The sequence below is a fragment of the Ursus americanus genome, chromosome 23, assembly GCF_024610735.1.
Source record: "Ursus americanus isolate L20-20 chromosome 23, mUrsAme1.1.p, whole genome shotgun sequence".
NCBI classification, from domain to species: domain Eukaryota; kingdom Metazoa; phylum Chordata; class Mammalia; order Carnivora; family Ursidae; genus Ursus; species Ursus americanus.
In genome coordinates, this window is record NC_142149.1 from 40,671,923 (window position 1) to 40,684,692 (window position 12,770).

The following is a 12,770-nucleotide window of genomic DNA, read 5'->3' on the forward strand; positions in this document are numbered from 1 at the left end:
GGCGGGCGGGGGCGGAGCCATCGTAGGCTCCGCCCCCGCCCTCCCGCCCGCGGGCAGCACGCGCTCGCCGGACGGACACCCGCCCTCCCCCCCCACCAGCGCGGGAGGGGGCTTAGAGGGCTGGAAGCGCCCCAGGCACCAGGCCGGTTTTGTGGCCTCACCTCGGGGCGGGGACCCAGGTAGCTGGAGAGTCAAGGAGTCTGTCCCTCCCGCTTCCAGGGGACCACCCTCACACCCTGTCAGACAGAAAAGTTGTTTCGGTTGCCTGGCCTCAGGTGTCTCCCCCAGTTTGCCTTAGTTACCTGGCGCCTCAGCCTTGACCGGAAAGAGCCGGCGGGGGAGCGCGGAGGGGAGAGGTGAGTGGAACGTTTTGGGACGAGGCTTGGTGGGTCCGCGGCTTGGTGGGTCCGCGCGCGTAAGCCCTGCGTCGGGGGTGGCCTGGGCTGGAATTTAGCCTCTTCGGAATTTCTCGTGTTTTCCTGGGACTTACCTCAGGGCCGCTACAAGTGTACGGGAATGACAGCTAACCAGTATTGAATGTTTATTAGGAAACTGACACTGTTCCAAATGCTTTATTTATATTAACTCCTCTAATCCTCCTAAGGACATGTGAAGTAGGTGCTGTAAATACCATCCTTTTGCAGACAAGAAACTGAACCCTAATGAAATTGGCAGAGCCCCACCGGTGGTAACTGGGAGTGTGGAGATTTCAACCCATACCGTCAAGTAACTACAGGACTGTATTCTCCTGTGAGCTTGAATCCCCTCCGTGGGAAATCTAGCTGTTGAAGGTGGACTTGATTTTTGGAAACAGCCTAACGGTAAGTATTTAGAGTTTACGATAAAGTGTGTTCATTGCAACAATCATTGTACCTTGTTTACACTCTGAAGTTTTAATGAATTTAGAAAAGGAAATCATCCAAAGAGGAGGAACTACAATCTGTCATGAACTGTTGGGCTCTCAGGGAATGAGCTCCTGTAGAACCCTGTGGTCTGATACCATAGCCACTATCACATGTGATTACTGAGCACTTCAACTGTGGTTAGTCCAAATTGAGATGTATTATAGGTGTAAAATACAAACTGGGTTTCGAAGACTTTGTATGGAAAAAAGAATATAAAATACTTTTTAAATATTGATTACATGTTGAAATTATATTTTAGGTATATTAGGTTAAGTAAAATACATTAAAATTAATTTCACCTGTTTCTTTTTACCTTTTTAATGTGGCTACTAGCAAATTTAAAATGATTTATGGGGCTTACATTGTACTTCTATGGGACAGCAGTGCTCTAGAAACCTAACAGTCCCAGCCTGCAGGCACTATGGATAACAGTTGCTTGAATGGAAAACTGGAAGAAAGACCAGGTAAGAGCACTAACTTGAGCGTGGGGTTTCCCAAGACTCAGCAGAGGGCATCCCAAGGTGTATGTACTTCTGGTCAATCAAAAAGATTCAGCAAATGAAACAAGGGTGGAAAGTGGCAGAAACAAACAAACAAACAAAAACCTAAGTGCTACTGGTAAAAGCCTGTATCATAGAAATGTGTGAATTGGAATGTTTAGTCCTTGTTGCAGTTGGTATGTCAGAAGCTACATGAGTAGCCAAAATGATATGGTACTTACAGCAGCAAATCAGGAGGGATATGGAAGGGTAGATGAGTGGGAAAATACCATTAAATAGGTAACATAAACAGAACGTTTGCTGGTGTCGTTTTGCAATTCTTAAATTTGGTGTTTTGCGAATTGTAAAAATAATAGATGCCTGTTATAGCAAGTGAAACAATGCAATGCAAAGATGTATTAAAGGCAAAGCCTCCTCCCTCCATTCTACCTGCCTGAGATAATCAATAGTGTGTACACCTTTGTAAAAACATATGCATACATACACAGATTCTGTATGTCTCTTTACACACACATTCCTCCCCCCAATTAATGTATAGAATGGGGTCTCTGGGATTGAGGGCTAGTGTCTTTATTTTTCTCTACTTGTACTTACTCCTTTCTCCCTTCCATTTTTTTCACGTTCTCTCTCACACTCACATGGAGGGGAAGAAGGCATTGAGTTCTTTACAAAAATGGCATCATTTCTTACACTTCTGCATTTTTTCTTCCTCATTCAATGTCTTGTAAGAGACTTTTTCTCTCTCTTTTTTTTAAGTAAACTCTACTCCCAGCATGGGGCTTGAACTCACAACCCCAAGATCAGGCGTGGCATGCTCTACCGACTGAACCAGCCAGGTTCCCCTTGTATAGACCCTTCTACGTCAACTGATATAGATGTAATTAATTGATTTATCACTTCATATTCCTTGCCCTTTTATAAAAAAAAAAAATAGGGTTTTTCTCTGTTCTAATTTGTACGAGTTTTGTGTGATAGACCCTGTCATCACAATACAAATTTTTTTAGCTCTGTTTTTGTCCATTGACTTTATTAGTGGTATCTTTGGCCCTACAAATAAGACTTTTATTTTTTAAGATTTTATTTATCAGAGAGAGAGAGCATGAGTGAGAGAGCGAGCACAAGTAGGAGGAGCAGCAGGCAGAGGGAGAAGCAGGCTCCCTTATGAGCAAGGAGCCCAATGCAGGACTCAATTCCAGGACCCTGGGATCATGACCTGAGCCTAAGGCAGACGTTTAACCAACTGAGCCACCCAGACGTCCCCACATAAGACTTTTATGTGGTCGAGTTTTTTTTTATCTTTCTTTTAAGACCATCTTGATTGAGTCATTCATTCTTCAAATTTTTATGTAAATGTTTTTTCTTTTATAGTGCTTTCATTTTCTGTTTTGGTTTAGGTGTATCCTCCATCCCTTGATTGTAGATCTAATCTTCCAAATGTTCTTCTAAAATTTTTAATGTTTTGACGATCACATTTAAATCCTTAATGTATCTGGGGCACCTGGGTGGCTCAGTCAGTTAAGCGGCTGCCTTCCGCTCAGGTCATGATGCCAGGGTCCTGGAATCGAGTCCCACATCAGGCTCCTTGCTCAGTGGGGAGCCTGCTTCTCCCTCTCCCTCTGCCTGCTTCTCCCCTTGCTTGTGCTCTCTCTCTCTCTTTCTAATAAATGAATAAAATCTTTAAAAAAAATCTTTAATGTATCTGGACTTAAGTTTTGTACATGATATGAAGGAGAGGCCCAAATATTTAAAAATACTTGTACTTTTATTTTTTACGTAATCTCTATGCTTAATATGGGGCTCGAATTTACAATCCCAAAATCGAGTCGCATGCTCTACCAACTGAACCAGCCAGGTACCCCAACACTTGTAGTTTTTAATTTTAGGATTAGAGATTACTCATTTTGTAAAAATCCAAATACATAACCCAAATCAGCAACTCTAAGAAGAATGCACCAGGCAGTTCTAAGTGAACTCAAGGATGAAACTGTGGAATTAGTAGCCCTGCTACAATTAATGATGTATGTGTGTATGATGTGTGTGATGGCAGTACTGAACAAAGGAGGCAGTGTGACAGCTGCTAATCAGTGGGGCTCCATAAATCAGCAAAACTCATGGAAATAATGATGTGTTCTCAGAATATAAGCAAAACCAAACTATAGGGAATAAGGTAGCATGATTTTTAGTAAATAATCATTCCTGACTAATCTATTAGAACTCATCATAGCAGTGTATTAGTTTGCTAGAGTTGCTATAACAAAGTACCACAGACTGGGTGGCGCAAACAACAAAAATTTATTTTCTCACAATCCTGGAGGCTAGAAGTCTGAGATCAAGGTGTCAAGAGAGTTGGTTTCTTCTGAGGCTTTCCCATTGGTTTGTAGATAGCTGTTGTCTCCCTATATCTTCACTTGGTCTTCCCTCTGTGTGTCTGTCCTAATTTCTTCTTTATAAGGACACCAATCACTGGATTAGGGCCAACCCATATCACCTCATTTTAACTTAATTATGTCTTTAAAGACTGTCTTCAAATACAGTTACATTTGGAGTACTGGGGTGTAGGCTTCAACGTATGAATACAGGGAGGGGGAGTGCAGTGGAGACACAATTCAGCTTGAATGGGGATTAATAATGCAATGAATATGATTTTATTTTGAAAAAGCTTTGACAAGATTTTTACATTGAAGACTATTTAAAGAAGTAGCTAAGGAATTGTGATTACCAATTTGTTAAATCAGTGAACAAATGAACACATTGATATATGGTAAACTTAGAGGTAAGAAACAATGAGTAGAACTACAAAGACACTTTTCTAGAAGAATATAAGGATTGGGGTTAAGACTAATCTTACATTTACATTCTTAGAAAAGATAGAAGGGAGTACAGCATAAAATATCCATACTGATAGGTAGGTATATCTGATTTCTTCTAGGTAATGAAAAAGCACAGACTTAAACGATGATATCAGGTTGTATATAAAAATATTTTTAAGTGAATTTCATGTGAATAATTAAAAGGTATTTTATTTATAGGTCAGTGATTCTAAATAGGGGTGGAGGATGGCAGGAAAAAATGTCTTCCAGGGATGAGCATATCAGAACTGGGGGTGAAGACAGTGCTTTTTCAAATTATACTTTCTGAAACTTTGATTTTCTGTCACCCCCTCCACACTACCCTGAGAATCACTGCTGTAGTGCCCCACTGATTGAATAGAGTACATTAAAAATGTCCACATTTGATAAATGATTCAAACTACACTTACATGATTATGGTCCCAAAGCTACCTAATATTACCTAAGGAAGGGACCCTAGTGACATGTCAACCATGTCCAAAAGACCTTAACCCAATATTCTGCTGTGACCAGAGGGGCTATATAATGTTAGGTGACCTGAACATTAATTAACACTGGTCCAGACACAAATTATCATAAAATCATCTACATCTGCCCTTTGAAAAAGCATCACAGAACTCTGAAGCCCATTCCCTACAATCAAGAACCAGTGATTATAACCCCCTCATTTTATATATAGGAAACTAAGATCCAGAGAAGTTAAAATAACTTATGTAAAGACTCTGAGATAGTTACTGGCGGATCCAAGTACCAGCCTAATACTCTTAACTTCTTTAGAAACCATTAGTTCCGGGGCGCCTGGGTGGCACAGCGGTTAAGCGTCTGCCTTCGGCTCAGGGCATGATCCCAGCGTTATGGGATCGAGCCCCACATCAGGCTCCTCCGCTATGAGCCTGCTTCTTCCTCTCCCACTCCCCCTGCTTGTGTTCCCTCTCTCGCTGGCTGTCTCTATCTCTGTCAAATAAATAAATAAAATATTTAAAAAGAAAAAAAAAAAGAAACCATTAATTCCTATTTCTAGTATTCAGGGGTTTTATCCAATATGCAGTTCTGGTCACTACAACTTAAAAAAAAAATGTAGTAAAGCTAAAAAAGTGTCTAAAGAGAAACAAATGGATAATCAAAAGAATTAATGTTACACTTATTTATTCATTTATATCCCAACCTTGTTCCAAAAAGGCTTACAAAGTTGCAGATACTATAGTAAGAAAAAAGATTAAAACAGAAAAAAGAAAATAAAGGTGGAAAATGAAGATGGAACCAAGAATATGGCTAGCATACAAAATATACAACATGAAGTCCTAAACACTTGCTGGAAGTGGACTGCAAATTAGGCTCTAAGTGGCCTTGCACTGATATGAAGAGAAAAATACAGTCTGTTGAATATTTAGTGTCTTTAAGGTAAAAACCAAACAGCAATTCAGGAAAAGCACAGCTGGGTCCAGAGGAAATTTCTCCCATGCACCCTTAAATGGAACATTATGAATTGTAATGAATACCCTTTAATATATCCACAGCAATTAAATTTCATAGGGATTTTCCTACAGATTGCCAAAGTACAATCCAGAAAAAGCAATTTTGCAGAGGCCAATAAAATGCCAGCTATGTACAGGGAAAATCTGGCTTAATCCAGGGAACAGAATTAGTAAACACAAGTATACAGGGTGTTCCAGACTCTCTTTGGTCTGTAAAGAGAGATCACATATAACTGAAGAATAATAAAAATGAAGACTTTGAAGGGCCCATGGCTGGCTCAGTCAGAAGAGCATGCGACTCTTGATCTCGGGGTTGTGAGTTTGAGCCCCACATTGGGTGTAGAGATTACTTAAATATATAAATAAACTGTATTTTGTTTAAAAAAAGTTTTGAGAAGTTAGTTTAAGAAAAATGAAAAGAAGTCAGTAAAGGCCAGAAATATATACAAATTTAAGGTCCAGATGATTTTCCTTACTAAAGGAAAAGGTTCTTGAAGTACATCTAACCTTAAATCTTAAGGTTGACATCATGCCTCTTAATCCCTTGGTTGGCCCATCAGAAACTGAATTCTAGGCTATCTAGGGAAATGATCAGTTTAAGAATCTTGTCTTTTGAAGACGTTTTGTTTTGGAAAAAAAAATTCAATAGCTATACCAATCAGCCCTAGAAAAGACACTTAACTCGCATTTGTTTTGGTTCCTGTTCCTCACATTCGGCTATTAGATTCACTTTGGAAATTTTTAAAAATTAGATTTATTACAGACAGGCTCTGAGCCCCAAGATCATATGTTTTAGCTGCATATTTAGGGGTTAAAATGCCAGCTTATGAGACCTTTGAAAAACATTCATACTGCTTCCAACAAGCCTATTAAAAATACATAAATAGCACCTTGAGACCCCATGAAGTGTCATTATTGCTCAAGAAAGCAAATATGGCAGGGGCGCCTGGGGTGGCTCAGTCAGTTAAGCATCCGACTCCTTATTTTGGCTCAGATTATGATCTCAGGGTTGTGAGATTAAGCCCCGTATCAGGCTCTGCGCTGGGCATGGAGCCTGCTTAAGATTCTGTCTCCTTCTGCCCCTCCCCCCTCCAATAAATAAATAAAAAGAAAGAAAGGAAATGTGGCAGAGAGACAAGGAACAGGAAAAGCAGAATAAGCCTCTGGCTGAAAGCTTCAGGGTATGAGCGCTGGAGAAAGGAAGCAAAGGAAAAGGTCAACACTGTGATCTGAGATGTTGATTAGGGGGTGGGGAGGGATCGGGCCAATTGTGGCTGCCAATGGCAGAATGCCCAAGATTTGAACTCTGGTCCAACAAGTAGAACAGAATGGTAAGAGGCTATAGATTAAAAACAAACAGGATCATAAAAGTGGTCATACTGAGTTGGCAGTGGAGGAAATCCTCAGGTTCCCAGATGGGCCCCAATCTACAGTAGAGGGGCTCAAGCAAGGCTGGGATGGACCAGGTAGGACTTCAGGTTACAGTCAAAATCCTTGAAAAGCATGGACTCCGATGAACTGGGCTGGGTAGCTTGTGTCTCCATGACAAAGTTCACTGGCTGCTTCTGTAGGAGCTCTGGGTCAAAGGCCACACCCCGAAAGAAAGGGTGGACCTTGAAGTGATGCAAGTAACGTAGACGATGGAGGGGATTCTGGCATAAGAGCTGAAGGCAAATAGAGCATGAAGGATGAGGGACTGGGATAAGAAGGGGGCTAAACAGAAAAGCTGGAAAAGGAGAAGTTCATGAAGCTGTGGAGGGCAGGAAGAAGAGTCCTAGAGAAAATCTGAAAGAGAGAAACAGGCTAATTTGGGGGCAAAGGTGGGAATAAAGGTGCTGTATTGGTAAGAGAGTAGCACTGGCCCTCTCTCTCAGAAGTGACCTGTTACGGATGGGGAGGATATTTGAAGGATGAGAAACTCAGAACTGAAATTTAAAGTGCTCGTTAGAGGGCAAGTGGTGAAGTGGTACTCGATCAAGTTGGAGCACACCCCCACCCCGGCCAGATTATTAGAGGGATGGAGAAATATCACTTCAGTGATAGGGAAAGGAGAGAATGAATGGTTTGGTAGTCAAGAAGGAAAATAGTGTTCACCCTTACCTCATGGAGCAGGAGTGAGAGCCCCTGGTTAAGAGAAGCTGGGATCTCAGAATCATAGTGGGTCACACTTGCCAACATGGCCACATGATCTCTCTCTGCAGCCACTGGGAACTGAGTTGGGGGGGGGGGGAGCAGTGTCATTGCTTGATAGGAATGAGGCAAGATTTCCTAAGGTCTTCTTCCCGCTACAGGGCAAAGAGAGGAGCTTTGCCCAACATCCCTACCATTCTCTCACCTTCCCAGTTGCCAGGGAGAAAAGCAAGACACCCAAGGACCACCAATCAGCAGCATGGTTGTAAGGCCCTCCACTCAGGACCTCTGGGGCTAGATTTGAAAGACAGTTGTTACTGACATCAATTGGCTAGATTTCCGCCAATGCTTACCCAACCAACTTTAGCCCCTCTCTCACCCATGTACTGAAGAGTGCCACAGATAGTATAGGCACGGGCTCCCTGGGGCAGGTGGCGGGACAGACCAAAGTCTGTCAGTTTCAGATGGCCTGTGAAAGATAAGGCAACAGCACCATTCTGTTCCTCCCCTCATCAGCCATGACTTATTCCCAAACTGAGGGTCCTCTCATTCTGGGGCTAGGAAAAGAAAAGGACTTACCTCGTTCATCCAGAAGGATATTCTCCATCTGAAAAATCACAGGTGAGAAGTTATTAGTCATCCTCTTCCTTTCAACCCTCCATCATGTGTACCTCCCAGCTGAGGAAGATGCCCTATTCAGCATTCAGGCCTATGCTTTGATGGCCCTTGCCCAAATCCTTAGCACTCATGAGGCCCCCACGGTCAGCTGTTCTCAGCTCCCCACTGCCTTCTTAGATCTGTTGGAACTTCTTACTGAGGCCCACTTCAAAGAAGAAAGCACTTAACTCTACCTTCACATCTCGATGGATGATGCCCAAATCATGGAGATAGCCTGTGGATGACAGCAAGCATGGGGCATGCTGAAGCTCTCCTGTCTTTCCCGATTCCCTGCTAGCTCCCATCCTCTCCTATCCATGTTCTTTGACTTCCATAGTTAGTATCAAATCTCTTCTCTCTGCCCCTCCCTCTTAATTCTTCCCTCATTTCCATTACCATTCTTGTTTCACTTACACAGCACCAGAACCAGTTCAGCGGCAAAGAGGCGGATGGAGGCCTCAGCAAAGCAGCCAACAGAGGACCACAAGGAGTACAGATCTGTACTGCAGTAGCTGCACACTGCAAAGCAGCAGAAGTCTAGGCAATATTTGTGCCTGGGCTCAAGGCATTGCAGGCCTGTTGCCCAAACTGATGCCACCTGTTGTTCCCTCTCCCTTTGGGAAAGAGAAGTGCTTTGAGAAGGGAAACAGGGCAAAGGGAGAACAAGCCAAAGGGATGGGGAATCTCAGGCGGGAAGTACAAGAGAAGGATTCTTGGGAATGAGGAGAGGCCAGTCACTCACTAATGAAGAGGTGCCGTTTTCCCTGCCAGCTGTCCCCCAAACTGTGTACAAAAGGATGGTTGATCCGTCGCTAGGAATGAAGAAAACAGGAAGTTAGGGAGGAAAAAGGTCATTGAGGATCAAGGCAGTCAAGAAGTCAGGATTTACCTGATTGTGCAGAAAAGGAGCTGCTGCCCTACCTCTCAGTTCATGTGAACTAAGTAGGGACTGCCTGCCTGGTAATCCCCAAACTAGCATGATACTGAGGAACACACTAGGACATGCTGGACAGATTTCCATGGAAGGACCTAGAATTAACAGCTGATAACTACTTTTCCCAGGATCCACTTTGGTTGAAGCAGAGGAAGGGGGCAGAACCAGGAAGAGCAGGGCAATTGGACAGGAAAGGTACTTTCTCCACCTGTGGTTTAATTCTTCCTAGGATCCACTCCTGGGGTCTGTGCATACCTGGATGCTAACCTCCTCTTTGCACTGCCTCAGGATGTCCCTCTGTAGGACCTTTACCTTGGGCACCACCTATAAAAGGAGAGGAGTAATGACTCCTACAGGTTATTCATGCCTACCAAACCTTTCTGAAACCAAGGTTGGAGACAGGGACTAGAGAATGATGTGGAAGAGTGCCTAGGTCCCTACCTTCACTGCAAATACTGCTTTCTGGCCACAATCTAACACCTTGAGGACCGTTCCGAAGGAGCCTTTAGCCACAAGGCCTAAAATCTGTACAGAGAAATGGAGAATAGCACAATTGAAACTCTGGCCATTCCTAGATGTCTCCCCAAGACTGAGACCCCTTCCAGGGACTGACCTACCTTCAGCTGGTGAAGCCCCCTAAGGGGCCTAATGGGAAACTCCGGCAGAAAAAGGTTGACGAACTGAGGCACTGGCCACTCAGACAGAGGCTTCTCTATTAGGAATGGGGCCGGCTCCAGGGGCTCCTGGTGTAGGCACTGATGCCCCCGTAGTCCCCACAGCTCTTCCACACCTGACCTGGTAGTCCCCACACCTGACCAGAGGCTCTTCCAGCCTCGGACCCAGGGACCCCGGATGTTGCCACCCTGCTGAGAACCAAGGGAGCCACTCTAAATTTCTACCCTTGAAGCATTACAAGTTCTGCCCATCTTAGAAGACATACCCTCAAATCGTAACCTTAGGGATATGTTTTTGAGCACCAGGCAAAATTGCCATTACTCTTGCTTTGGGCCAAGGCCTAGATTTCCTGGACATGATTCAAATCCTCTACGAGAGCAGTATTTGGACATTTTCCTCTTGAGGCATCAGAGATTCAGCCTGAGCCTCTTGGTACAGGGTTGGGATATTTTCACAGCATAGCCTGTTCACCTCCACAGTGGGCATCACTAACATTCTCCTCACCAGTCAGTTCCCAGGCCTTAAGCCCATGCCCCCTTTACCTCCCCTAAACAGGCTGCCAGAGCCCCACCGCCTACCTTGTGAGAAGCAGCCACTGGGGCATGTTGCCCCTGCCGACAGCTCACTGTTCCCATCCAAAGCCTCTGCCTCCTCTCCTCCTGCTAAATCTGCTGTCCCAGTTACATAAGCAATTCCTGCCCCTGATGCTACATTACACATGAGCTCCGCCTCTTCCTTGCGATTCATGACTAGAGATGCAAGTTGATGCAGCCAAATCCCACTCTTATCCCCATATCCTATCCCCCCCCATCCCAGTTAGGAATAGGCTCATAGCCAGCACTAAAATGTGCAGAGACCTATTAGGAGGCCAATGTCAAACCAGAGCTGGGAAGTATCTGTGATATAGTTTCACAGATGAGGGAAGAGGCCATCCTCATTAGAATGGTAGCTAGAGGATATGTCTTAGGTTGATAGTTGATGGTAAGGGAGGAACACAGGTTGAAACCCATGCACTTAACACACCAAAAAAAAAAAAAAAAAATCAAATTTAAAATATATATTTTTTCTCTTTAAGTCATTTTCTCACCATTCTCCAGGGCATACCCCAAGGGAACCCATGGCCAGCCCTGGCACCTATTACCATCTTCCCAAGTGAACTTGGCACAGACTGAGAAGGGGCTGATTTCCCCCCGGAACCCTAATACCTCTCATACAAGGCAGTGGAATGAGGAACAGGAGATCGGCTCCTCCCCTCAACTTTCTAGCACAGAGGGAGAGCAGTTACACTTAGAAATATATATGTATATATTTATATATAGGTCTATAAAAATTTATCACACTTGATCAGAACTGTCCCTCCCGCCCTTTCAATTGGCCACAGTGGAACCAGATCCTGATCCCGGGCCCATTCCCTGGGTCTTGCTCTCTTGATGCCTCTCTGGCCCTTGGCCTGCTCATCAGTGCGAGGTAGAACTCAGCATTATTATCCACCGTATTCTGCAGGGAACAGGCCAGCTGCTAAAAGAGCAGTGCCTCTCCACAGTACCCTGTGGGCTCCTGACCCCCCACAAATCCTGATAGGTAAAGGGAAGTGCCTCCCACCCCACAAGTCCCTGGGGCCTGAGCCAGAGTCAGATCCTGTACTGAAGCCACTCTTGGATGCTGGATCACTTGCGCCTGCTAAAGATGGACTTCTTGCCAGGGTTCTTGTTGCCCACACTTAAACCGATGAGGAGCCGGGCTTTCTCCTCCTCTTCCTGCTGTTGCATGTTGAGGTCTGATTTAGTTTCTAGCTTTCCCCGGACCTCAGACCCTGTTGCAGGCTTCAGCCTTAGCTTCTCTTTGATTACCTGATAGGTTAGAGAGGAGTACAAGGGAAGGTAAATATTAGTGGTACAGGCAGAATAAATCAATGTGAACCAAGTCAATAAATATTTATTAAGCTTACATGAAGGCACAGTGGGGTAATTCAAATTATAAAATGATCTCTGCTTTCAATAAGCTTACAGTCTAATTAGAACCCATTCTGAACCTGAAGTTGTGTCAGCCCACAGTTTCCTAAAAATCAGCTGTTAACATATATGAAATACTCAGTAAACATCTAATTTAATCATCTGACCAAAGTCATGGAGAGGGTAGGGACAGAAGATGCTCACTTCATTCAGCTGCCCATCCCCAAGGTACTTGTCCTACCTATGTCCTACATTGAAATGCACCTGAGCACAGGATCTGTTTGCCAGCCCCTGCTAACCAAACAGCCATGAACTCTGCCGGGATACCTGGGCAACCAGGGCTTTGCGGCTGTCCCTCTTGACAGCCATGGCAAAGTCTAGCCATGTCCACGTGTTGTTGTGGTACTCCAGACAGGGCAGCACCAGGTTAAGGTCACCCCAATCCACACTGTTCTTCTCACCCTGCGAGAGGAGGGGGAGAGGGGAGAGAAAAGAAAAATAAAAAGATTTATCAGCTGCCATTTTTAGTTCAAGCAATATCTGAGTCAAGCCTAGTGCTTTCCTACAGCAGATACTGATTTCCCTTTACCTCATCCTGTAATGGTACTGACTCCTGAAGGCAGCAGAGGGAACAGCAGTTTACCACCCACAGACCAGCTTCACACACTAGACTGTTGTGCCTAACTTTAATCT

The 12,770-nt window shown here is 44.1% G+C and overlaps 2 protein-coding genes and 1 long non-coding RNA gene across 5 annotated transcripts in view; 1 reads left to right on the top strand and 2 right to left on the bottom strand.

Annotated features, from left to right (window-relative positions):
* Positions 1 to 104: 104 nt before the first annotated feature.
* Positions 105 to 9,047, top strand: LOC123776856 (uncharacterized). The gene is made up of 4 exons (XR_006775509.2): positions 105 to 356; positions 645 to 821; positions 1,239 to 1,369; positions 8,935 to 9,047. It is a non-coding gene; the product is annotated as an uncharacterized LOC123776856 (long non-coding RNA).
* On the bottom strand, positions 2,139 to 11,076 carry RSKR (ribosomal protein S6 kinase related). The gene is made up of 12 exons (XM_087854637.1): positions 10,704 to 11,076; positions 10,068 to 10,316; positions 9,892 to 9,975; positions 9,706 to 9,774; positions 9,259 to 9,328; positions 8,931 to 9,035; positions 8,711 to 8,751; positions 8,439 to 8,466; positions 8,239 to 8,328; positions 8,065 to 8,153; positions 7,830 to 7,940; positions 2,139 to 7,393 (listed from the first exon to the last, which is right to left on the bottom strand). Exons 1-12 carry the CDS (start codon positions 10,758 to 10,760, stop codon positions 7,172 to 7,174), a joined length of 1,215 nt encoding a protein of 404 aa, XP_087710763.1. The 5' UTR covers positions 10,761 to 11,076; the 3' UTR covers positions 2,139 to 7,171.
* Positions 11,077 to 11,167: 91 nt separating this feature from the next.
* Positions 11,168 to 12,770, bottom strand: part of BLTP2 (bridge-like lipid transfer protein family member 2) — a 28,581-nt gene continuing 26,978 nt past the window's right edge. For all 3 annotated transcript variants that reach the window (XM_087854636.1, XM_045773170.2, XM_045773171.2), the window contains 2 exons: positions 12,405 to 12,539; positions 11,168 to 11,975 (listed from right to left, as the gene is read on the bottom strand). In XM_087854636.1, the coding sequence (XP_087710762.1) occupies positions 11,793 to 11,975; positions 12,405 to 12,539 (318 nt within the window). In that variant the 3' untranslated portion in view covers positions 11,168 to 11,792. The remainder of the gene's footprint in view (positions 11,976 to 12,404; positions 12,540 to 12,770) is intronic.